General features: G+C 34.7%; 2 protein-coding genes across 3 annotated transcripts in view; one reads left to right on the top strand and one right to left on the bottom strand.

The window, feature by feature from the left end:
• Positions 1-26,880, bottom strand: part of LOC120636431 (E3 ubiquitin-protein ligase highwire) — a 149,254-nt gene that overhangs the window by 76,132 nt on the left and 46,242 nt on the right. The window lies entirely within an intron of this gene.
• Positions 562-26,880, top strand: LOC120636433. 2 transcript variants are annotated; one of them, XM_039907910.1, is made up of 3 exons: positions 562-751; positions 24,650-24,842; positions 25,437-26,880. In XM_039907910.1, the coding sequence occupies exons 2-3, from the start codon at positions 24,681-24,683 to the stop codon at positions 26,610-26,612; spliced, it is 1,338 nt and encodes a 445-aa protein (XP_039763844.1). In that variant the 5' UTR covers positions 562-751; positions 24,650-24,680; the 3' UTR covers positions 26,613-26,880. The 2 variants fall into 2 exon arrangements, with proteins under 2 accessions (XP_039763844.1, XP_039763845.1); XM_039907911.1 differs by lacking the exon at positions 562-751 and adding an exon at positions 23,588-23,706.

The following is a 26,880-nucleotide window of genomic DNA, read 5'->3' as shown; positions in this document are numbered from 1 at the left end:
TTTTGATTGAAATTATGCACATATAAAGAAAACTGAAAACAATATTTTATAATCGTTGAGTCATTTTGATCTTTTTTCAATTATTTTCATTCATTCTATTATCAATTCCATTCTCATCATAAATGTAACCAATATTTTATGGACACTGGCACTAATGAGTGATAGTCTATACTCTATACACTACACGGTCAGTTGATGCGAAATATAGGCGCCGCTATATTGGTCTCGGCTGTTCTGACGACCGCCTGTCACTTTATCCCTACTCCGTGGCCGACCGTCACGCGACATGCAACACACACCGAAAAAGTTTAAGACGATGTAATAAAAGTTGAAAATAAAATTTTCTCTCCTACTATGTGCTATACGACCAACATTAAAGCCTAGTAGGTTCCTGGTGTTAGTGAGCTAGCACGCCGGCACTTGAGGAGTATACGTATATTATTTACTGTGGATGTATGTAAGCGCGAGTCGAAGGTCGCGACGCACGAGCCCACGCGCTTTGCAGCGTCGAAGCGGGTGAAGTCAGACTCCGATCTCAGTGCTCAGTTGCTTACGCGGGAACCGACGCAGCGCATGCGTTTCTACATATCGCGTTATATCACCTCCCGCCGAACACATTCTATTTATTTTTTTCCGCCACACAGATTTTGTTTTAACATATAATGATAATCTGCATTTGAAAGGACAGTTGTAACGATTTAAAAAGTGTTGTTTACTTTGTTTTGCTCCAGGCGATCTATTCTCTTACGAGGTTGGTACTAATATTTCCTATTTTATGATATTACAATAAACGTAGGTATTTTGCCGGTGGAACTTGGCATGTAATCAAAGATTTGAAGCAAAACACGTGCCACTTGAAACATTACTTTAGGCAAATATGTAACGTGCTCTATATAATTTAACAAGTACTGGGGTTTAGAGTTGTTTAAACTTTTTTATAATGGAATAACTGTGTTCTATTCTTCAATTTAAATTTTGTATTCAAATTTAAATTTTCTTTAATTCAAGTAGGTCTACTTTTGCATTTTTGTAACATCAAACCGGTTTGCTATTTGTTCCGATTCTACGAGTACCAGGAAAAAAGGTAGGTATAAGCAATTAAATTATAAATTCAGTATAAGTTTTCTTTAATGTAAATATTCTCTAGTGAATATTGTCTCCCAAAAAAACAGCTTTATAGATTTCGTATGCAAAAAAAATTGATTTCAATGCTGTGGTTAAATTCCGGAGCCACAGTAAATAGAAACTTATTAAATATCCAAAATAATTGAACTTTGGAAACGAGTAAATTCAATATACCGAATTATCTCACTTTTTTTTTTTTAAATAGTAAACATTGACGGAACAATCAGGTTGCCCACCTGATGATAAGAGGAAACCCATCGCCTATGAACAGAGCAATACTTCGTTCACACTGGCTATGCATGGGGCAGGTCATGCAAAGTGTCGCCCTGTGTCCATCGACCATCTATCTGAGGTGTACGCGTTAAGCCTAATATGCGTGTAATTACACCGGTAACCACGCCCGTGAGACCGAAACACAGCAATTACGGTTTGCGGCAGCTATAAGCATGGCGGTAGTACGTTTCCAGACGAAAGCAATCACGAAAAGCTCTGCTACGATTTTTTTTTTTTAATCTTTTATCCTCGAGGACATGCCAACTCCATCGTAATCTACACAGTGAGATCAATACAGATAAAAAATATAACAACTAATACGGCTAGTATTCAAAACTACAATTAAAAACGTATTTAGATCGTCAATATACAGTACCTATCCTATATATAATAATAATAATAATCTTTATTGAAAGGTATAAACCCAGTTATTAAAATATAAAAAGATAAATTAAATAACGGCCGACTGGCGCAGTGGGCAGCGACCCTGCTTTCTGAGTCCAAGGCCGTGGGTTCGATTCCCACAACTGGAAAATGTTTGTGTGATGAGCATAAGTGTTTTTCAGTGTCTGGGTGTTTATATGTATTTTCTAAGTATTTATTTATATATAATTCCTAAAAATATTCATCAGTCATCTTAGTACCCATAACACAAGCTACGCTTACTTTGGGGCTAGGTGGCGATGTGTGTATTGTCGTAGTATATTTATTGTATATTTATTTATTAAAAAAAACAAAAAATAACAAAATAATAAAAATAAGTAACAGTATTGCAATATAAAAATATTGCAAACTCACGTCCGTCATAATAATTACATAGTTCGCCATAGTTTATGGGTTATCTTATACCTAACCTTTAGAAAATCACTACAGTTTATTTTCTATTCGCCTCATGGTGCACCGAAAGCCAGTGCTTGAAAATCGAGCAGTCCAGACCCTCTGCCAACTTAGGATTTCACTATCGGAGGCTCGGAAACGCCTCCAAAATGTTGTGATTCGCGATCTCATGATCGCAAAGATCGTGAATCGCAACATATATATCTTATATCCTGTATGTATGCTTTGGTCATAAATTAATTGACTGATTCAGGTACTAGAGAAAATGTTGATGTTAGTTGGAGAACGTATAACACGAAAAGCGTAATGTTTTTTATTTACCTATTTCACAATAAGTACTTGGAAAACTCTTAAAATGCACGTAAATACAATAAGAAAAGGGGCGAATATATCAAATAAAAGATTGACAAAGCAAAGAGAGCAAGTCTCATGGCCGTCGTCAGTTACCCTTACTGTTGAAGGTTGAAAGGCTTGTTCTTAACAGTTTATTTAAAGTTTGACAAGCGTTATAAATCTGCAGCCAATGATTTTTTTCATATCGCTTGGTAACATGGTAACATAACAGTTCAGATACCAAAAATCTTTGTAAGCGAAAACAGATTATACTGCGCTAAGTTTGTTTTGTACATCTGACTTTATTGACACGTTATGGGCGTGTGAAATGCCGTACGATGTCCGTTTGATACTCACTAATTAATCACAAGATTATCGCAAACAGACCGATTGAGTCGCCTAAAATCCAGCGTAACGAGAGCTTTACTAGCGAAAAATGATTTAGTCGATATTAAAATCCGAGAGATTTAGTGGCAAAAGCTTCATTAGCTTTCAGATTGATATTTAAACAATATGCGGAATTATTCCATAATAGGGATACAAAGGAAATGCCATACAAATGTAATTGAGTATGAAAAGCAGGTATGCAGGTACTACTGTTATTACTTGTTATTATTTTAATCAACAATAGTTTAGCCCTTGATTGCAATCTCTTCTGGTGATGAAGGGTGATGTAAATGACACCGGGCTAAACTGTTAAGAGGTATGACTGTTTTATTAAACCCACACCCCCAGTCGATTTCGAAGCAGTATCGTACCGGAACGTACGAGTCGTTTGGCGACTAGTCTTTATCGGAAGGGTGGTAAATACACCGGCCGAAGTTTCCAAGCATACAAAAAGTTATATCGATAGATGGAAAAACGCTGAACTGAAGCACATTACTACGGATTGTTGCAGATTCCTGGGGTAATGAGAGTTAAAGTTTTATATAACAGTTTTATGAGAGTTAAAGTTTTATCTAATACTTAAAACAGCATCATCTCTTAAAAAAGGCATGAACTACCACGGACATTATGCATTTCTTTTTTTTTTATGCCATTACAAATTTTTACTGCAATCTTAGCTGGTCTAAGATGCCCAATTTTTCTCATAAAGTAAATACAGCGTAACCTTGTTTAGCACGGCCGTACGAAATACCTAGACGCAGAAATTCGCTTGTTGTATTCGTTTTAATGTCTAGTTGGCACTAATAGTTTATAGGGTGCCATTTTAACGTTTAACACCAATGAGTCAGTAAGTTTTTGTTTGTTCAATGCGAATCAGTACATATGCAGCAATATAATAAAGTCTCTATGTCAAAACTATCTATTACAGTTAAAATTCTAAAAAAGAAAACGATGTTTCGCAACGTAAAGGTTCTACCTACACGTCAACTTCAGCTTGTTAATTCCCCACTGCTGAAAGCAGGGCTGCTCTCAAAGTACGGGATTAACAGCCTAGTAACTTCACGCTTCACCAATGTGGGGTAGCGGACTCTATCGAACATTTTCACGTCATGCTAGTAATAACCAGAGCCGTTACGTCGGTTCTTTCCGAGGTAGAGGGGTAGGCCAATTTCAGAAAATTCTAACTCCGGCTTGGTACTAAGAACTCATTAAGATTGTTGAAACTTTCGGAAGATTAACCAAGTAAGTAACCCGTTATCCGTAAAAAAAGCGAACTATAACTAAATTTAATCAGCTACTTTGTAGGTAATCACGAATACAGACCGCCTCACGATATACTAGTCAGTTAGTCGCGTAATAAAAACACAAATTCTTATATATCCATGAACTATGACACGACATACACTCGTAAGTGATTTCTTATCTATTTTATACGCTACGCGGAATTGTAATTGCAATGTGATAGCATAGGTACATATCTACTATTGTGAACACAGTTACGAGAGAAATTTCTCGATTTAAAATTTAAGGTAGAGTCAACCTGGGCAGTGCTATGTCTATTCTGTGGCCCATTATTGCTAACCACGGACAAATGCACTGCAACCACCAAATAGATAAACCGGACCGCTAAATCGATTAGCGGTGCGGCTTCACCGGAAACGTGCTTCAAATGTTTTTCAACAAATAGATTAATTTATGATATTATATATTTTATAAGCTTTCATCCTTCACATATGTGTATCATCATCATCATCATCATCATTACCATCATTATCAACCCATAACCATTGAAGTGGGATTAGGCTGTAGTCCACCACGTTGGTCACGTGCGGAATAGAATACTTCACACACCCTAGACTACGGTGAAAGAAACCTGCATACCAGAGGGTTCTCCGTAAAGCTCTCAAAGGCGTGTAAAGTCTACCAATCCGCAGTGTGCCAGACCGATGGACTGCAGCCAAAACTCTTCTCGCTGTGCGTGGAGACCCGTGCCCTGTAGAGGGCCAGTAATGGGTTGATATGATAATGATGATTTCCTTCAGCGTTAGAAATGCACATAACTATGAAATGTTAGAGGAGATCGAACTCTGTCACCCCGAAAGGGAGGCCGAAGCTCTAACCACTAGGCTATACCGCTTCATATTATGCATATGTGTATGCATGCATGCATAGGGATAAAAACGTCACAATTATGTAAACATATGTGTATAAACGATTCATAAGTGCCTATGATAAAGAATTTTTAAATTTGATTTTGAAATAAATCAGTACCAATAATTATGAAATATAAAACAAAATTTACACAATGAAATAGGCCTATAGTTTATCACAAAGCATCCATATTACTACTATACATATACTACTTTTGCATTATTGTATGATTATAGGAACTATATTCGTAAACATGAACTTTTGATTTAAATCCCGCCGTCGCGTCGGCCGTGTCTGTGATGAATATTATATACTCATCCATATTCATTTATTTTAATCATTACACCCCATTTTACATGGCAAAGCCCTTTTGTGACCAATAAATTGACTATTGGCATTTACGAATGAATTTTCAAGAAACTTATTTTTAAATAGCTAGTAAACTGCACCAGAAATCTTTATTCCATAATAACCCGTCGTAATAATATTATGTCAAAATATTAAACGGAAAAAGTATGTTCGCACAGTGAGCAATGAAAATTTTGCAGTGCGACTCTCAAAATATTGGCTTTTAAATTGATGCAGCCACTGATTGCATTTCTGTCAAAGGTTACTACGAGTACTTTGTTGGCGTTCGGGAAAATGAAATGCTTTAAAAATACAACACTAGCCGTTTCCAAATTTTCAGCTGGGCTTACTAAATGTCAAAGGGTGTTCAAATATACAAACAAACTCTTCAGCTTTATATATGTGGATATGTTGCTAGTTTACCGTCCTTTTTAGGGACTACTTTATGAGTATTTTACATTTGACCACATAATTTAAAGCACACTCGTACTATACGCACATGTATTGTGTAATACGTGCGTGGCTAACCTGACATGGTTCAATATATAATTGAAAACACAAATTTTGAGGACTCTTCGATTAAAACTTTACACAAATTTAATTTTTCTAGGTCCATCGGTTTTATAAGCATTTCTATAATTTGAAAATTTTAAGTGGAAAACTTTAATTTATGTAAACAAGCCAAGACATTTTTGTCTGTCATCACATTGCATGTACCTTGATACAATATTATTGGAGACGGACGCCAAAAATCGCCAGAGGGCAGCAGCAAACTACTCGCCTAAGATGAAACGATTGTAAATTCATGCACAACCAAAGATTTTCTCACATATTTCTCATGAAGCTCCAATTGAAGGTCGACTCACTGATCAGCAATCTACTTACCGACCTAAATACCCATGCAATTATAAAATTTATAATCAGTATTATTAAATAGCTAGCTTATTGAGGAAGTTACGTTACCTATAGAATCACACTTTAACCCATAAAAGATCGGGTGAAAAAGCGAGGGATCTAATAGGTAAAATAGATGCTCCAACGAAGCATTGTGCACTGCGCAGCCTTCTAAATGTAATATTTCGCAGAATGTCGCATTCGCGCTCCTATAGAAATTCCGCCGCTTCAGCAGTTACATTCCTGGAGCCAGAGCTGCGACCGTGCGAAGAAAATGTTAAGCTACGTACAGATTTTTCGCAATACAACATGCAATGTAAAGTGAGTTGCAATATTTCTCAAACATTTTAATAACAATTTAATACAGACGAAATGCAACGATTGCAGTATTTCTTGACGAAATTTGTGGGTGCGCTTTGACCGTTCTTTCGGCGGAAAGGAACCGCGCCGTGACCGTTTACCTGCCTACCTGTGGGTGCTGAAGACTTCTGGGAATGGCCGCCCTTAGTCAAAGCGCGCAGTATGCTTAGGCATTCCGTCCATAGATAATGCGTTACATTTCATGCTGAGTACCGAATACTTAGCTTTAAACCAGATACATGTTCTGCGCATCCCAACATGCAATATACATATATGTTGAAATGCATTTAAATTTTTCATAATCATTAGAAAAATGTCCTCTCCTCCTCCTCGGCGTTGTTTATAGAACTGAAGCCGAAATTATTATAACATACATATCAGATCAGTAGAGACTTCAAATCGGTAAGTACACATGTTAATGTTTTCATGAACACACCAAAAACAACTGTGTGCACTCTGTTTGTTATCCATCAATTGCCGGTTTTATCGACACTTTGGGTGGGCGCAGAATGCTTTGGATGTTGTTACGGCGGAACTGTGAACTGTCTACCAGATACACCTTTCGGTACCTACTACCTGTGCGCGCGGATGTCTGCTGGGAATAGACGTTCGGAAATAAAGCGCGCAGCGTGTACGCGGACCATCCATAGCATTTCGCGTGACATTGGGTTTTTTTATTTAGTCTAGCAAAAATGACATTCAGCTGCCTAATCTAACTTTAAATTGTTTATTGCATTTGTATACAATTGTGCGGTATAGATGCAAACATAGCAATTTAAATCTTTGGATACCCACAGCTGCTGTAAACATTGCATATTGTGTAGTAAATTATCTGTACCCGGCTTTAGTCGCGCATGTCGGCCTTTGCACGTATAAAGTCAATACTATAACACCCGCGGCAATATTAAAACTCGTACAAACGAAAGTTAATACGTTTTTTACAAACCCCGGTAAAACTTTTAGTTTCGTACTGAATTGTTTTGTCCTACAATAGTAAATAGAGAGATGGCTAGATCACAAAGGAACACAGGTAAAAGAAAAATACTGGATGACGAACTTCAAATGCTTTTCCGTATTTATTATTAGTTGCTAACTTGGTTTGTAAAAAGACAATACATATGTGTTGAATAAAAAAAAACCTATGTACCTACCGTAGGACATTCTTGCGTATTTGTGTATGTACGCACGTAAGAAGGTATCTATACTTTTACTTATATAAAATCTTCTGAGAACTGAGAGTTAAGTTCGACAATATACGACATCAAATAAAACGAATAACAATGCATCAGATGTCTCTCAAACTTATTCCAAGTTAACCAAAAACAATATCCACCACAACTCAGTTGTATGTGCCTTTGTAAATATTTATCATTATCGTCATCGTCGTCGTCGTCGTCATCATCATCATCACCGTCATCATCACCGACATCATCATCATTATCATCATCATCAACAACCCACTCAGGGGAAGGGCTAAACTGTAGTGCACCACGTTGGCCCAGTGCGCATATGTACAACTCTCAGGCATGCCGGATTCCTTGTGGTGTTTTCCTTCACCGATAAAGCAAATGATATTTTAATTGCTTTAATGAAAAACGCACATAACTCCGAAAAGTAAGAGGTGCGTGCCGGGGATTGAACTCGGTTCGAGGCCGCAACTCCACTGGGCTATCGCTGTTTTTTTTATGTAAATATTCATGACTCAAAAATTATAGTATGCATTTCAATAAAAACGTATAATCTCGCTAACAAAGTTTTTAAACCATTGAAGTAATCATACATGCAAAAGTAACATATTTAATCAATGCATACATGGTTCCGAACTTCGGGAATATAAGTCTTACAAATTAAAAACTCATACAATTTTCATAAAGCCATTGCCCGGATGGATATAAATATTTGTTTAGCCAGTGTTGCATTCGAAAAAAATCTCTCACATTTGATTTTCATAACGGGCCAAAGAAAATAGTACTTCAACAATATTTATAAAACAGAATTGCATAAATTGAAATTAATATATAAATATCCGCGAGGTGAAAGGTAAAATTCAATCTGCGAGACTGTTCGTCTCCTCGCCCGCAGTTGCTAGCTGTCACTGGCGGAAGCTGCCAGTTACATGTTAACTCAATTACGCCGTGGTCTGTACTTTGTAGCTCAAAGCTATGATGAAATTTTATCGTATATAAAGCAAACTAGCAGTTCTCTGCGATTCTGTCAGATTACAGTTACGGCTTTGCTTTACGAATATGAAATTTTCCCGCCGTAAAATAACCTACGCAGTACCACTGCGCCAATTCTAATCACGATCGTATAAGGCAGTTAAAACATTAGCCTCAGGCAGGCAGGCTTTCTGGTATTTAGTATGAATGAGAATTTGTTTCAGTGAAATTAGTAAAGATATACTATACAATCCCTTAACATAATCATTAAACCACCATAAAAAGTAATAACCTATTTTAAGGAGACTGATTAAAAAAATCACTAATTTCCATAGGCCCATTATTCTTTACATAAGTTAAAAATATTTATTTGCCTGGTCAGGTTAGGTTAATGTAGGCAAAATGTCAGTCAAGTGCTAGTTCGTAATCTTAAAGTTTTCTAGCTTCATAACATGAGTTAATAAATAAGCACGATTAAAACTGCATACAAATACAGTGTTTATATTCCATTAGGTCAGAATAGAGGAGATAAAATAAAATGTATAGAATCTTCCGATGGTGGAATCAATATTTTAGCATCCGGAATTTTCAGCTAGGGGCGCAAATGGCTCTACCGAATAATTGAAACACTGCACTGTTACATTGCGTTATTTGCCCGAATGCTATGCATCAAAGGAAGCATAGATAGAAGGATACTCTTCATTATTGCACACAAGTTCGAAATGCTTACTCAACTTAATTAATATTTGATAGCCATTGTTGTGCAACGGCAGTGTTATTTGATTTGTTGTTATATTGTTTGGTTGGCAGGATAATGAATTAAAACAGTTTCACGAAATACCGTGAATTATTTTATCAGAACAGCATAAACAGAAACAGGAGGGTGCAGACAAACTTTAATGCATTACTGTGTTCATATTATTATGAGCCCAGTGGGTAGGATTGCGACTTCACTTCAAAACATCGTGCTTGAGAGTTATTCATAAAGTTCTCAAAAAATAACATTAATTTGTAAACTGCGACCAAAGCATACCTATTATTTTTATTGGACGATAGACACTATTCCGATGAAATTAATTAATCTGATGATAATCTATTGCGGCGTGTGTGTATCTCAAAAACTCGGAAATGGCAGGACCGATTTCATTATATCTTATTATTTTTTTTTTAATATTATTTTATGTAATGTAATGTGTATGGATATTGCCAGTTGGGATTGAATACTTTCGATAGGTTGAGCTCTTTAGATGATACAAAGTGCAGCGTTTAATATAATCCGATATATTTATATTTAACGTGATATAAACTCAACACTTAATAAATTTCCTTTGCACCAGAGCTTTGCTCTAATGAAATAGTCTACCGCATTTTAAGCGGATGTGTGGACTTATACAATGCATTGCACAGCCAGTCGGGTCATTACATAGACCTATATCCAACATTATATTGTTAATCTAGGCCAAGTCAAAAGCCCAACAGAGTTCAATCTATATTTATAATTAAAGTGAACAGATATTTTGAAATTTTTTTTTTAGGGGACATCGATACTGAAGCGAAAACTGTCTTTAGTTTTTTCGACACATAGCGGAGCAAGAATGAATTAGTTAGTGGACAGTTAAAATATTAATAAAAACAACATTCTAATAATATTATTATAATGTTGTTAAACAAAAGGTACAAAAAATCTGTAATGCAAATTGCAAGTACATCAACAATCAGTAAAAGTACAATTTGCGTAATTGCCCTGACTTATGGTCCGATAGACTGACTAAGGGTGCTTATTTGTATGTGTGTTTTTTTATGCGACTACAAGCTAGCCCAATCTCGACCGTTCGTTACTGCAAGATAAGATTTTAATAATTTGTATAATTTTCATCTATAGTCGATAAGGCAGAAATGATGTTAATTTTAATTCTTTAGCGGATTTCTCTAATAATAACAAATATTATGGTAAATGGTTTACTGATAAATTTTGATCTAATAAAATAATAATTTAAGAAAAACTAAAAAAAAAGAAAATTGTTTAGTTTTTTGACCAAAGATGTTTTTACCACTGCCAATGCTTCCCACTCGGGCTTATTATAATTTGATGCAATAATAGGCTAACAGTTCTGCACAAGTCTTAGAAAATACATTACATAAGACCAATCCAGTATCCATTTGCTGAGCTTCTGCAGTCATCCGCTCACTCAATTAGTTATCAGTACACCGCACTGATTAGTCGTCAATTTGCGGCTCAATAAGTCCGCAGACATAGAGCGGCGTTTAGCGTGAAACATTGCTTGGCACCTATTATCTTCTCGACATAAAACGATTGACACGTTAACTAGTTTTGAGAAGCAGGAAATTGGGTACAACTATCACGCCGTTGTGCAGGATTTCCACTTAAGTTCTCATGACTCTACTACAACTCCAAAATTCTGTTCTCTACCAAGTTTCAACTAACTCTATATATTCTCCTATTTGATTAAGACTTGTATGTCGCAGAATAGACTTCTTTCTATTTTGTTATATGGCAATACGCTAAATTACACGTCTATATATATTATATACGTCTTTATAATAAATTACACGTAATTGACGTGTTTATAAAATGAACGGTATCAAAATAATGGTTAACACAAACAATTTAAAAATTATGTTGAGGACTTATAAAGAAATCGAATCTCAAACCCTAGGATAATTGCCAAGCACCGGTTATTTATATTTTTTAATCAAAATCTTAGTGTGATTTTTACAACCCTCCAAACCTGTTTGATTATTGAGAAAATCCGGCTTAGGTAAGCTTAGATAAGTCGCACTCATTCCATTGTGTTTCAATCTTTTATTGGTAGATATGAACGTTGAGTTGTTGATAAGAACATTGACCGGTTGAATTGAACCTTATTTCTTCGTCTTCTGTCGTTGTCAGATGTTCGTTGACTGTTTTGTTAGTACTTTGCACTTTATGTACTTCTGTTACGTTAATTAATTTTTCGCTTTTTTTATCTTCAGAATCTGACCGTTTGACATAAAATGTTAATGTGTTTTTATAGTAAACTAGCTGCGCTTTAATAATAATAATAATAAAAATCTTTATTGCCAGATTGTAAGTATACAAGGTGTAGTATAGTAAATTTGAATTGTTCAATTTACAATCAGCCACACAATGGCATGCAATGCTTTACATTAAATTCCACCATAATAAACAATATTTTTTGTCAAATTTATTACATGTTGTCATCAATTCAATTTATTTCATCATGTAATTAAGATATAAGTTTTAATTCAAAAAATTCTTTGATGTCAAAAATAGGTTGGTCTATTATTTTATTTTTTTAGATAACATATAATTTTTATTAATACATAACTATAACCTAAAATAAACTATTTAAAAACTAAATAAAATCTAAAACGTCCTCGATAAAATAATAATTGATATTTGATGTCATAAAAATTTTACACATTAAGCCATTTAAATAATTTAGTTTTAAATTGATTAATTGCTAATGATTTCATATAATTAGGTATTTCATTATATACTTTAATACACATCATAACACGATTTTTATCAAAATACTTAGTTTTGGGAAGGTAGTTTAAAACTAAACGATTGGGATTTCTAACATACCTAGGGTACGCATAACTGGCCGTTGTAAATAATGCCTTATGCTTTTGCACAAAGCACCTAGTTTCAAAGATGTATAAGCAAGGTACAAGGAGCAGCTTGAATTGCTTAAATATTGGTCTGCAACTGTCCAGCGGTGAAGCACCGCACATAGCTCGAATACACTTTTTTTTGGGCAATGTATGCCCTACTTACATCAGCCCCATTGCCCCAGAACACCAAGCTATATCTAAGTACTGACACTACATACGCATGATACACCGATATAGCCTTTGTTACTCCCCGCCCTTTTATCTATATCTCTGCCAAAAAGTAAAACAAAGAATGTTCCTGTAAACCACCCTTGGGAATTTGATGTTTTTCCAGGAAGAAACAAAGAGTATACGCGACTTTTTCATACATATATAAAATATTATTCAATCATCAATTTGTTATTTACTAGGCCACCAAAACTAGAAAACTCTTTAAGCTCTATAAACGTCACTGTGTAAAGGAAATTTTATATTCAGTCAGTTAAGGATTTGTACAATAGTAAGACAAAAGAATAAAACATATATATTATTTAGTTTGTACTTTGTATATATATCTCGTAATATATAGTTTATATCTAAACTTCACAGTACAAGTTAGCCTTCGTTATGAATCTACACAAATACCAATGTCAGAGTTATTTTTAATTTTAAACCGACGTCCTTTCACGATAAAGGACGTAGTTCAATAAATTCAAAATATCTTTTTAAGAATCTCTTTGAAACAAAAGCTGTCATTTTCATTGATTTTCCGGATTGAATAACCGTATTACGTTACAACGCATGACGAATGAATACTACTTTTAATATTATCTGTTGTAAAACTCTACATACAGAATATATTTTCTTTAGCACATTTACGGGTTTGAAAACGAGGAAATACAAATCTCATATTATTACATACCTACAGCAAATAATGTTGGATGAAATGCACTCATATTTATTGTTGTATGTGAAATACATCGATACAGTCGAGTGCACCTGTTCACAGATACTCCAGTTTCAATAATACGGGCTTTATCTGTAATCCCGTGTATTACGATAAAATCAATACTCGATACAATTGTATATCTTTATAAAATCTATAACTATAATATGTAGCTTTGTCCCGACTGACTGACCTACAACTTACCCAAACGTTTTTCCCGACTGACTGACCTACAAATTACCCAAACGTCTGAACGAAGATTGAATTTGAAATTTGTAATGAATATTCTTTTATCACCTTGGTGTTGAGGTACGAGTACATCGCGATGTTCGCTTGTAAGTTATAATGTCTATAAATATAACTATAATATAAATATTTATATATTATATATTATATATTATAGTTATATTTATATATATATATTATAGTTATATATATATATATATATTTTAAATCTTATTTATTGCACCGCCTACCTCTTTTCTATGTTTTTTTCCTTTTACGCCATTGGTTGCCTGGGAGAAATCGCTATGTAGTTATAAGGCCACCAAATTGTACTCTCTTTATATGTATTTATATCTTTGTAACTACTTTTTTTTCTTTGGTGTACAATAAAAGTGTATTCATTCATTCATTCATTCATTAATTCAATGTCCTCTCACGAACGTGATCACTGCAGTTCGCGTATCTTTGAAACTTAGTATGGACATATTGGCAAGCGGCTAGTGAGTATTTCGCGTGATAGTTAGAATGTCCTCTCACGAACGCGAACAGTGTAGTTCGCGTATCTTAGGTAACATAGTATGGACATATTGGAGAGCGGCTAGCGAGTAATTCGCGTAGTGTTGCCCAAATTCAGTCTTGGTCTTGCAGTCTTGGTCTTGTTCTTGCGTTTTTGCAAGACCAAGACCAAGAACAAGACCGCGTATTTTTAGCAAGACCAAGACCAAGACTGACCGTGCAAGACTTGAGCAAGAACAAGACATAGCCTGCAAGACTCTTGCGTCTTGCAGCTAGGACTTAGCGCTATTTCACGGAGTAGTTAGGTGTAACAGTTCGGTGTATAGGTAGGTAGGTACGCTTAGGAATTCTATGAGACGCAAAAAACTATATCAAAGAATATGAAAAACTGGACCTATGCGCATTACGACTAATACCATAAACATAGCGAATAAAAAAATATCTATTAAAATCAAACTGAGTGCATGCATAGTTATGTTTTAACCATCGGCACTTTGATAATGCGGCATCAAAGGTTTTGTACTTACTTCTCAAAGAAATTTGCCGCTTTTCGGAAGTACATGGTTATGTTACACGCGCCGGCGGCTTCTTTTGAAATCTAAAACAATCGTTGCCGCCGCGCCGAAATCATAACATTTGACACTATTCATGCAAAATAATTTCGAATTTTAAGAGTACCTACAGGTGTTCCAAAGAATAAATAAGTTTCAGAGTGCTTAGAATGAAAATGAATACATTATACTGATCACGCAAGTAGTATTATGATTAGGATAAAATGGTGAGGATAGGTAGTAGATGTCATAATAATTCATTCTAGTAAGTAATTATAATATTGATTACTTATATGGTTTTAAACTAATTACTTAGGTACTATTATTGTACATTTAGTCATTATATTTCTTAAGTTTTTACAAGTTGTTTTAGCAAATGTAAGCTTATAAATCATAAATGTTTATTAAGAAACAGTTACTTCCATGGAAAACGACATATAGGTCAGTTGATTTTTCGAATTTCTTATCAAATCTTCAGTTATTTATTAATCTGCTTGATCTTTACTATGGCTATGTTAATTCAAGCTCACAATGTTCCAATTCTAATACGTTTTTCTAAGATTTAAAGTAAACTTTAATAAATAGTAATAGACTAATAGGTAATTGCAAGACTTGCAAGACTCTTGCTGCAAGACCAAGACCAAGACCAAGACTGGGAGCGCAAGACCAAGACCAAGACCAAGACCAGGTGTATTGGCGCAAGACCAAGACCAAGACTGGCTAAGTCTCGTCTTGTTCTTGCATTTGGGCAACACTAAATTCGCGTCCAACTTATAATGGCCTCTCGCGAGCACGTACACGGTATTATATGAGTCTTAGGAACATAGTAAGGAGATAACATTTGCGGGCGGCAAGCGAGTAATTCGCGTGATAGTTAGAATGTTTTCTCACGAACGCGACCAGTGCAGTTCGCGTATCTTAGGTAACATAGTATGGAAATATTGGGGAGCGGCTAGAGAGTAATTCGCGTCCAACTTATAATGGCCTCTCGCGAGCACGTATACGGTATTAAATGACTTGTAATGACTTGTAGCACGCGCATTGCACTTCCAAGATACGAAAGAACCAAAAATTCCAATGTACTGCTTTAAGCGCACCAAATGAACTTTGGGGTTGGAACTCGCGTATAGAAAACTGAAACGAGGGTAAAAGCGATCGGTGATAGTTGGCATGGCTTAGCTTTTTTTAATTTTGTTTTATTTTGATCAAAGAGAAGAATAAAAATCTGTTATTTCATAACAGCATAAAAAACCTCGATATCATCTCAGAAGCTGACGCAATTTATGATAACGTCACCTTTACATATAACGAAACCTTGAACATAAGTGCTAATGGATGAGCTATAAAATTTAAATAGAATCACATATTTAGTAGAAATGTTTTGAACTCACAAAAACTGTAATGACTGATTTCATATTTTCAACTTTTAATCATTTGATTAACTTGACTTAAAAAAAAGAAAATATTAAATCTTCAGCTTAATACAGAGGTAAGAAAAGCGTAAAGCGATTACTGTGAAAAATAAATGAACTTCATACTCACAAATGGCGTTTTAACTCAGTTGACAAGTTTCACAACAATTTTCACTAGGAAACTCATATAACGTAACTTGTCTATGGTGCTACAAGGCGTTGTATTTGTATTATTATATTTTTCATTTTTCGTATGAATAAAAGGTGAATTAAAAAAAAAACCGAATTAATATTATCTTCATCTGTTAAGTGTCAGTTTACGATACGTCAGATTTTGTTTGTATAGTCCATTAATATTGTTCTTTTTTATTTTTTAAATAATTAATTAGGAATTAGTTTTTTTTTTTTTTTTTTGTATATGTCAATGTTTTACATGAGATTCTGTTGGTGGTGCTTTGAATAAATAAATATATAAGCATCCGCATCCGATTATGGATATTCCTATCTTTAATGGAAACGGGAAAAAGTTACATACAGTAGGTACCTACTAAATTTAACGTGTTTACGTCGAAAAATTGACATCATGGGGGGGTGCGTGAAGTACGACGCCACTCACAATAGTCGGCACTTTACACGCAACCACAGACTTGAGATTTGTACCTACAGTAATAGCTATTCCGACAGAATATAACTGAGGGATATACAAACAATATACAAAAAGCACAAAGAGCTTCAAGTTGCAAGCATAACGACACAAAAGCTTTACGTTACACTGAGGTGCTTGGGACCTTCACATCGTATATCGATATGAAGAACTTATGAGTATGAGAGATTAGAATTTATACTGTAACAATAACAAGAGTTCCTAGAAATATTAACAAGACTTACCCACTTTCGTACTGAATTCATTTATAAAGGTATTTATACCCGTGCCACTATTGTTTTAATTCTGAGCATCAATGCATAGCTGGTACACATAAAAGCAATAATTGAATTGAACTGAATCAATGTATAACAGAGATTTTATAAGTAGATGTTCAATTTACAGTTCTGTTTGTTTTTCATTTGCTGCCTGCTTGTACAATTTACATAAAGGTACTGCAGTTGATTGCTTTTAAATGCGAAACATTCTGTCTTACATAACAATAAGCATTGTTTTATGAAAAATAATATCACATATCACACCTTACTATTGTAATAATTAATACATAACATTTTGTTAACTTCCTTTAAGATAAGGAAACCTATAAATTGTTTGTAACGCTATCGGTAAAAATTCATTTTGGGAACAAATTTTATTTCTCGAATAAGTTCGCTTTTACCGTTTATTTTGTGACACAGTTTAAAGGAATGAACCCCGAAGCGGTTTCCTATTGTAAGAATCGACTAGGGTAATTAACCGCTTGTTTTCGATCGCGTGTATTTTTTCCAGATTTTTCTTATTTACGGTGTACCTATATGTGCAAGAAACCGGTTCACATTGTTGCAAATTATGTCCCTAAATCATAACTCATTTCAAAAGAAATCTAAATGACGGTACCACTCAACGATACACTACAGTTTTATCCAAATTAATATTGGTTATTTCGAAGCCGGTTTCAGGCTCTGCTTATGACAGGTGTTTTCATGGAAAATGTAGTCAGGGCCTAGGGGTAAAATGTTGTTGAATGCGAAATGAAATGTTGTTTACATCCAGATTTATACATGGCATGTTTCGAATTCTGAATTGAAGCCTGAATTCGATAAATCGTAGTTGCAGAATAATATGTCTGTTATTTTCAACAGATTTTCGAGTGTGATTCGTTGATACGCTCGCCATAAGTCTTTAAACTAATTTTATTTTCCATTTTGCCGCCTATAAATTTATGCAATAAAGATTTTAGCTGTCAATCTATCTATAACTTACTGTAGAAGTCGTCGAATTGAATTGGAAATAATTCCAAACCTTTTAAGCGAAAATCTTATTATATGTATGCATTCAAACAAAACGCTTGTTTTTTTAAATCTACGTTTGTTTGTTCTAACTCTATAATAGAATTGTATGTACTTGAAACACAAATATATATATATATGTATATATATATATATATTTGTGGTTATATATATATATATATATAAGTGGAACTATATTTGCGTTCCCATATTAAGTTTTTAAAACTTAGGTTTTTGTTGAATCTGTTGTTCTAGGTTTTACTAACGACTTATAATTGCCATTTGAATAATTAGGAGTATGTATTAAATATCGATAGAATATTATTAAAAACAAGAACCTAGAAAACAACAAAGGATTGCCGCCATGTCCGCGAAATGATTTCCATGAAGGGCCATCAACGGGAATACCATACAAAGCTGACAGAAAATTCAAATATTTATTTAACATATTAATTTGATGGTACCTCAGCAAGGCTTTGTGGACTTTAAATATACAATATTAAATGGTTGGAATTATTAACTCATTTTGACAGAATTGCAAAATTTGATTTGTTGTAGAATTTAAAGAGCTAACTAAGCTAAATATATTAGTTCTTTGTTCTTTGTTTGTCGATTGGAACATATATAATAGCAGAAAAGAGTAATAAATAGGGTTTGGTACGAGTATTACCACGTGGCACTTAACCACGTGACAGCTCATTGAAATTAAATTCCTTAGTACTGATTTGCTTTATAAATTCGAAATAATTCTGTCCAAGAACAAATTAAGTGATAAAATTAAGTAAGATTATCTATGTACATCCCTTCTTTTTGAAACAATAGCCTACATGTCAAAGTATTGCATTCGGATTGATTTAAATTAATTAGTACGGAAGTCACAAAACAAGAAATAAGAGAGTATCAAACGGTGTCCGTCAGTTTTCCAGCAGCTTTACTTTTATTTTATACCTACTAGGGTAATTTAGTACAACGTATTTATCTTTAAGTATTGCCGACTTAAGTATTTGTTTCCCGAATGCAAATTAGTTAATTTTAGTACAGCTGGTTTACACGCACGACCGGTTTGAATTTTCGACAGTCTCAAGAGAATGAACTTCTCAAAGTTGATAAATGAATTACTGGAAAAGTCAAGAAAATGATTGAGATCGTTACCACAAAAACACTGATGAGTATCTTATAGCCTGCCGTGGAGGGTCTTAGCTTGAAATCGGATTCTCTAAGAAACACGAGGCCTGTGTCCATCATAAACTAGACACCACCATAAAATAATATAGGCTGGCAAATTTTATGCAGGCAGCCACTGGCAGGGTTGCTGTAAGACAGTGGAATTTAATATCTCTACAAAAGACCTACATTCAGCACGATAGAAACATATAAAATCAATACATTCATTAGTGGACGTGCATGTATCGGTAAAGTGGACGCTGTTGTACTATAGTTAGTCGGGTTATTTTATATGAAATTTGTATGATTATAATTTAAAAAAAATACATGTTTATAAGACATCGAGGTCACATTTGTGTTTTTGCAATTTCGACACACGATTGAAAAATATATGAACATTTTTAGTTATTCCTACAATAATTTATAGCAATTTAAAATAAATGGGGCACCTTAGTAAAATATTGTATTAAACTGCGTTTGGCAATCAGGTCAGCTATTAAAAGAAATACTTATTCGCACACGTTCCTTTGAAATGAATCACTTCTTAGCTTAGTTAATAAATATAAGTAAGTAGGTATTCCATAATCCAATGAGTCAAAGATTTTAAGAGCTGAATTGTAATATACTTTCATGTTGATCACTAAAACTAACTTTCGATATTCTCTTTACTTTCACAAAACCCTGCACCGAAAAATAAGTTAAATTCCGTGTATTCCGAAGTACGAATATAATTACATCCAGTCGCGCCATTCATGTCCAGACAGTACAAATAACAAATTTACAACAGTTTCACAGGCAAAGGAAACATTAAACCTAATAATTATCATCACCATCCAAGGCACCAATAGGCTATGTTTGGGTTACATTGAGTAAGCGGGCTTTGACAATTCGAATCGGAAACCTCTACAATTTTATCTGTAATTTTTGTAGGCAAAGCTTCTTGACAAATGATTGGGATAGGGGCTATATTCACAAAAAGGGGATCAGGCGAGTGAACGGAAGCAACCGCTTGTTGCCAACACGCCGCTCAGCACTTTACGCTTGTGTCAACAACGACAGTATTGTGGCGTATCCTGGCGTATCGGCCGCTGACGTACCATTCCACTATTGTATAGTTGAATATCGTCACCACAGTCCGATCTAATGTTATCAACAAGTAATGATTAAAACGTAAATATCAAAAGTTAAATCCCGTTTTTAATATTTTCCTTTCAACTGTTTGTTTTTACAAGCTCATATAATATCTACAATGTTAAAATCTGAAAATATCTGGCACCTGTCTGACGCATATCAAGTTAAAATTATCACTAGTTAAATTATTTACAAAATTCAATATTTGTGGAAATATCAGATACAGCACGCTTTTTGTGTACGCCTGAAGACGTGGGTTTCCATCAAACCTAGCCTTTGACTGAAGTGGCGCGGGCGGTGCGACAAGCTGTAATTAGCATAGCCAGAAGACGCGTCAAGAGCGTTGTTGTCTTATTGAAGCACATTCTTGCGTTATACACAAATATCACGCCCGTAATCTTGGAGGGTGCGGCCCGAGGTTAAGGAATTTCAATGTTGGGATGGATTTTCAGTGAGAAGAACGGAGCGGAGACGTTTAGGAATAGATACATCAGTTAATCGATAGATGAAGTGATAAACATATCATTAATAGAGAACCTCATACTGAAAAACTCTATTGAGTGTGAATCTGAGCGTTCATATCTCAAGGAGTAAGAATAAGTTGTAAAGTAAAAATTATTTTGATTATAATTAATAACAATGGCGTTTATTGCTACAGATTCGATTAGTCAAACGCAATACATACATATACGCATACAATTTTGTATGGCAAAATTGAAAAACAAAGATTAAATTTTTTCTACCTAATAAAAAAGAAACAACCCAAGTTTTTAAAAATACTATGCATTTTGAATGCAATTGACTGCACTTAAAACTTTTGTTCGTGAAATATAGAATGGAGACTATATTATACAACCAGAGCGGACCGTTTCTCCGCCTTGAGCTATCGGCTTATGCCAGCGGCTTTAAATCTCTATATATCCAGGCGGCCTATACCTTTCAGTTATTTGCGTAAGGCAAACGAATAAAGAGTACTTCGAAAAAAATCAATCAGCTCATTATTTTGGATGTTTGTTGTAACTGTATTCGTTCACCATCTGATCACGACACGGATCTCCTCACACAATAAGATGCTTAAAGGCCGCAGCTTAAAGTACAAATTGGTAGACTTCACAGCCTTTAAGAGACTTATGGAGAACTCTCGGGTACTCTCATTTTCCCTCATTTTTAAAGCTAGTGATATATAAGTGCTTAAAACGCACATAGCTCCGGGACGTTAGATCGAACTAGATTCTCGCGAACGGAAGGCCTAAGTCTTACCCACGAGAACATCACCAGTCTAGTATACGCCCTGTATTACTTACAGAATCTATATTTATAAGATCCTCCTTCTATTCCTATGTAACCAGCCTAATGAAATGATGTAACTACACTTTTATTTACTTGAGTTTCTATTTTAAATTTATGCTAAGTTGGAAACGAGGAATCGCGTTGAGAAAAATGCTTTTACCCTCTTTACTATTGAATTTATAAAATTCTTACGTTGTGCAACAATTTCTGTAGCGCAATATGAAAATTTTTACTGAATTCCAACGTTTGTACTTTTTTAACCTGCAAATAAAGAGTCACGTTCTCTGACGCGCCGGGAAATGAGGGCCGGGGGGAAAAGGGTCAATATTGTGTTGAAAACACGCTTTATTAAGATACGAACGTTAGTACTTATTTTCACAATTAGCTTTTCAAATATAAGAATTTAGCTAATTATTTAAGATAGCCTGCACTTTTTAAAGTTCTTTGGTCAAACAAGATCAAATCAAACCCCTTACACTTTTCTCGTATTGTCCGTGTATATGACACAGATATTTTTTCTTGGCACTATATATATAGTGTACAGCTTATATATTATAAAAATATATAAGCATTCAAATCATGATAGGAATGTCACCATCTTTAGATTTTACCCGTGTTTTGATTGACAAATAATAACAAAAAGCGTTTATTGTGACTTAACAGTTAGACATACTTAAGACTTAAGAGTTAGCCTCCCGAACTTTTTTGTAGGTAATAATTATTACTTTGAACATTTAGTACATTATTTTTATGTATTATCAATCATTTTCGCGACGTTCGCCAATATAGCTCGTTCATTCGTTGTGGCGTTAAAGCGTAACAAACATCCATCCATCCATCCATTCATCCATCGCATTCGCATTTATAATATTAATAGGACGATACACATGCATTCCATCGCTGTCCCATATGCCTTGCTGTTAACTTTGAAGAGTTATGTCCTTTATCTCCGACAATATTTATCGGATCTTCATTAAAATTAGACAACACATGCTTGATAATATACACTTTCGGAAGAGAAAAAAAACAAAAAAAAAGTTATTGAAATCGGTTCAAATTTAACGGAGATGTGAAGTAAAATTGATAAAAAAGGCTTCCCATTTTCCGGAGGAAACTTATTGTTTATCGGGATAAAATTTATTCCATATGTGGACCCGGAATATCAGCTACCAATGTACCAAATTATATTTAAATCCATTCAGTAGTTTTCACGTGATGCCCGGACTGACAGACAGGCAGAAAGACAGACAAACAGACAAAAAATCATTAAAAATCTGTTTTGGACTCGGTATCGAGATAAAGCATCCCCCGGTAAAAATTTCAAAATATATTAAATGTGCAGAAAAGCTTCCAGTTACCGTTTTATTATTTTTATAAGTATAGATAGATATAAATATTATCTTCTAATTCATATTTACCATGGAATTCTAAATTAGTAGCAAACAGTACACAAAAAAACGTGTGATTTATAAACGACAGAGTTAACCAATTCTATTGAAACAAATGCCTTAAACTAAACTAAAACAAATATCTCAAAGTATAGCTACCCTTTCCCAGGGTATAATACGGCACCCCATTACGGCATGTCAATTTAGTACCATAGTGTAGATATTAAGGCCTCTATGTGGAAACTCAATAGAGTGCAAAGTTAACCGCAAAAAGCAAAAACAAAATTTGTGTTTAAAGATTTAGGTTTACGATAAGAAGTTTTCTTCATTCGTCCGTATCCATATACTTTAAGGTCACACAATATATCTCCTGCGAATAAAGCACTCGGACTGTTCATAAGCATCGTCACTATCAATACAGTATCTACCGATAGCCTTGCTGAAATCACACACGCGTCGCCTACATACCATTCGTGAGCCACCTAGCGTATCTGATAACGCGACCGATAAAAATACCTATCTGACTCACAAACATACATTACTCTTCCAATGTAACACGTATCGCAGCAATTTGTTGTGTTCATCATACTAATTCAAAGAAAAACATCTAGCAAAATTCACTGTAAGTGAATTCGACACGGATAAACAATCACCGCGTAGTAAAGCGTAAGTGAACCAATAAGAATTAAATTTTATTTAGATTTCAAGGTTACACTGATGATGAAATTATTAATTAATCTTGAACTTTTCCCTTTTTCACTCTGTACTTATTAAGCGCGCTCTTTATTTTTCTAGTTTTCTAAAAGCAATTTCACTTGAAGCAACCGTGTTTTAGTCACGCAAACATCTAATGAAAAATAACCTTTTTACTCACTTTTCACTTTGTACAAGGTACCTATCCTTTAGTTTATATTTACTCGCCTTTTCTACATCTTCTGTTTTAACTTGAAATACCTTTTCAGCTGAAACTTCCGGGCAATTTTAATCTAGTTTTAATCTAGCAAATAGTCGACGTATTGTCGAAGTCTAGTCGAAGCTATTTGTAAGTTTTAATATACCTAGTTTTAATTATTATAGTTATTTTCATTCACTTGTGACTAGATATTGGCATACCTGCAAGTACTTTTATGAAGATTTATCGTAGTTATAATATACTTACTTTTAATTATTATAGTTATTTTCATTCACTTGTGACTAGATATTGGCATACCTGCAAGTACTTTTATGAAGATTTATCGTAGTTATAATATACTTACTTTTAATTATTATAGTTAGTTTCATTCACTTGTGACTAGACATTGGCATACCTGCAAGTACTTTTATGAAGATTTATCAATTTTGATACCAAGATAGGCACTTAAATATCATTTTAACTATATTTAATTTTCGGTCAAAATAATAAATTTTTGACTTAAATTTAATTATTACAAAAGAGCATCGTTATATCGTGCAACCTCTTAATCTTCAACGCCTTTGCAAAATTAAGCTTATTTGACACACAAGTACCTGAATTCCTGAATTCCCGAACCCGTATGTCGTTTAAAAAAAATCCATAAACGAATACTACCTGAAAGTTAGAGTGTAAGTAAACGTTATATTTGTTTTCCAGAGAACACAAAGGATTGCGATGGTTACGTGAAATGGTGGGAATGCGTTGGGCGTCGTGGTTGCACCTACTAGTGGTGCTGCAAGTGCAGATGCAGGCGTTAGCGGAACGCGCCGTACCTACCGCTTGCGACGAGGATGTGTGCCGCTGCGACTCGTTCACTAGACTGATATGTCACTGTTCTGAACACGTTAAGGTAAAGAATTTCAAACAAATACCTCCGAACGCTTTTTATGATATCTAAACCATCATCACCATGTTAGTCTACTACTGGGCACAGGCCTTCTGTCTTATAGGAGACGGTTTGAGCGCATCGCCTAACCACACTGTCCCAATGCACATTTAATGACAAAAACCAGGACCGACGGCGTAACGTAATAATTCCTAAACTCGAGAAACTGCCTATTACCTAACTCATAAAAACATACTTAGAATTGGTTTGGTTAGTATATATATTTTATTTATATATTTGTGTAATTTTAAATCTTTTTTATTGCTCTTTTCTATGTTTTTTTCCTTTTACGCCATTGGTTGCCTGGAAGAAATCGCTATGTAGCGATAAGGCCACCAAATTGTACTCTCTTGCTATGTATTTATTTCCTGTAACTACTTTTTTCTTTGGTGTACAATAAAAGTGTATTCATTCATTCATTTATTCATTCATTGATGTTGAGAATTTTATTTAGAACCCAGGACCTTGTATTCCCTAGTTGAACTCGCTAACCACTAGACAACGAGGTAGTTTCTTGTTATCTATTTTAATTCATTAATTAATTTTTTTAATGCACAGGAAATGACACTGAGGCCTGAAGGATCGTATCGAGTACCCTCCACGGCTACAGCTATTATTATAGAAAATTGTGAACGGGTAATATTTCTAACGGAAACAGCACGTAAGCTAACTCAATTGAGATCAGTGCAATTGAGGAATATTAGCAACGTGGTCATTAGTGAGCGCGCCCTCGCTTGGTCGCCATTCTCCATCGACAACGAGATGAATCCAGGATTAAGAATAGAAATCAGTAATAGTACGGTTTATGAAATATCTTCTCACGCGATTCAAGGGCGCGTGAACGATATACTAATCAGCGACAGCAATATACTCAGCCTGCGCCCCTTCGCCTTTTCTAGTCTCACTGGAGTTAAAAATATTCATCTTACCAATAACATATACCACAATGTAGAAATACAAGCGTTCAAGAAATTCACAACATCAAATTTCTTACTGCGCGGAGGTACCGCCAGAACTTTACCCAGCCGATTTTTATCAGACGTGGAAGTTACTAATTTTTTTAGAATTGAAGGAGTGACGATCGATCTATTGTCGAGTTTAACGTTTCTTGTCAGTTTACCAAAGAGAGTATTAATAGAAAATAATATAATACATACATTAAATGCAGACAGTTTTCATATAAGTACGAGGGGACCTGTTACAATTAGAAACAATAGTGTCACAACGATTGGAAAAGGTGCATTTCTTGGTTTTACAGTAGATAGAGAAATAATAGCTGCAATGGGTCGCCAGGAACTTTTGATAGACAACAATACTATGACCACGATAACGCCTGCCTCGCTTGCATACAATCAGTCGACGCTAACACTTCGTATCGATGGTTTAAACCTGAACGAGACATGTACATGCGAATTAGCAGAAGTGTGGCGTGAAATGTTAAATGCGCAAGGAGCAATCATCAATTGCTGGTACGAATTGGAAGGGCACTACATTTCCATCCCGACGTTCATCGACAGTCGGTGTGGTGCTTTTAAGCAAACGTTTTGGATTTTTGTAGTAGTGGGTATTGTGCTCGTGATAGTGATAGCTGGAATTGTGATATTTTTTATTGTGAAAAGGGAAAATGAAAAGAAGAAAAAGATACAAATAGTGATGCCAGATGGGAAGACTTACAGAGAGACTGAATTCCACGTAGTTCTAGAAAGAGCTGAGCTTCTCACGACTAATTTATGAACATTCAACGCGAATTCTCAAAAATTGGTGGATCTGGAAGCACCGATATTGACAATGTCGAATCAGTCATATAGGCCGAATGGTCCTGCATTTTTAGGGAAAATTTTGCGGGGACAATATTGTGAATCGCTACCTCAATTCGGGATGTGAAGAGTAAAATGTGCCAAGTATATTTTTATGTCTATCAGTATTATGCTAAATGTTTAGTTATGATACGTTATTCCATTGTTTCTATTTAAATTACTGATTAAATTATAATGATAAATAA

This window comes from Pararge aegeria, chromosome Z (genome assembly GCF_905163445.1).
Source record: "Pararge aegeria chromosome Z, ilParAegt1.1, whole genome shotgun sequence".
Taxonomy (NCBI): domain Eukaryota; kingdom Metazoa; phylum Arthropoda; class Insecta; order Lepidoptera; family Nymphalidae; genus Pararge; species Pararge aegeria.
Note: the sequence above shows the minus strand (reverse complement) of the source record. Positions and strands in the feature narration are given on the sequence as shown.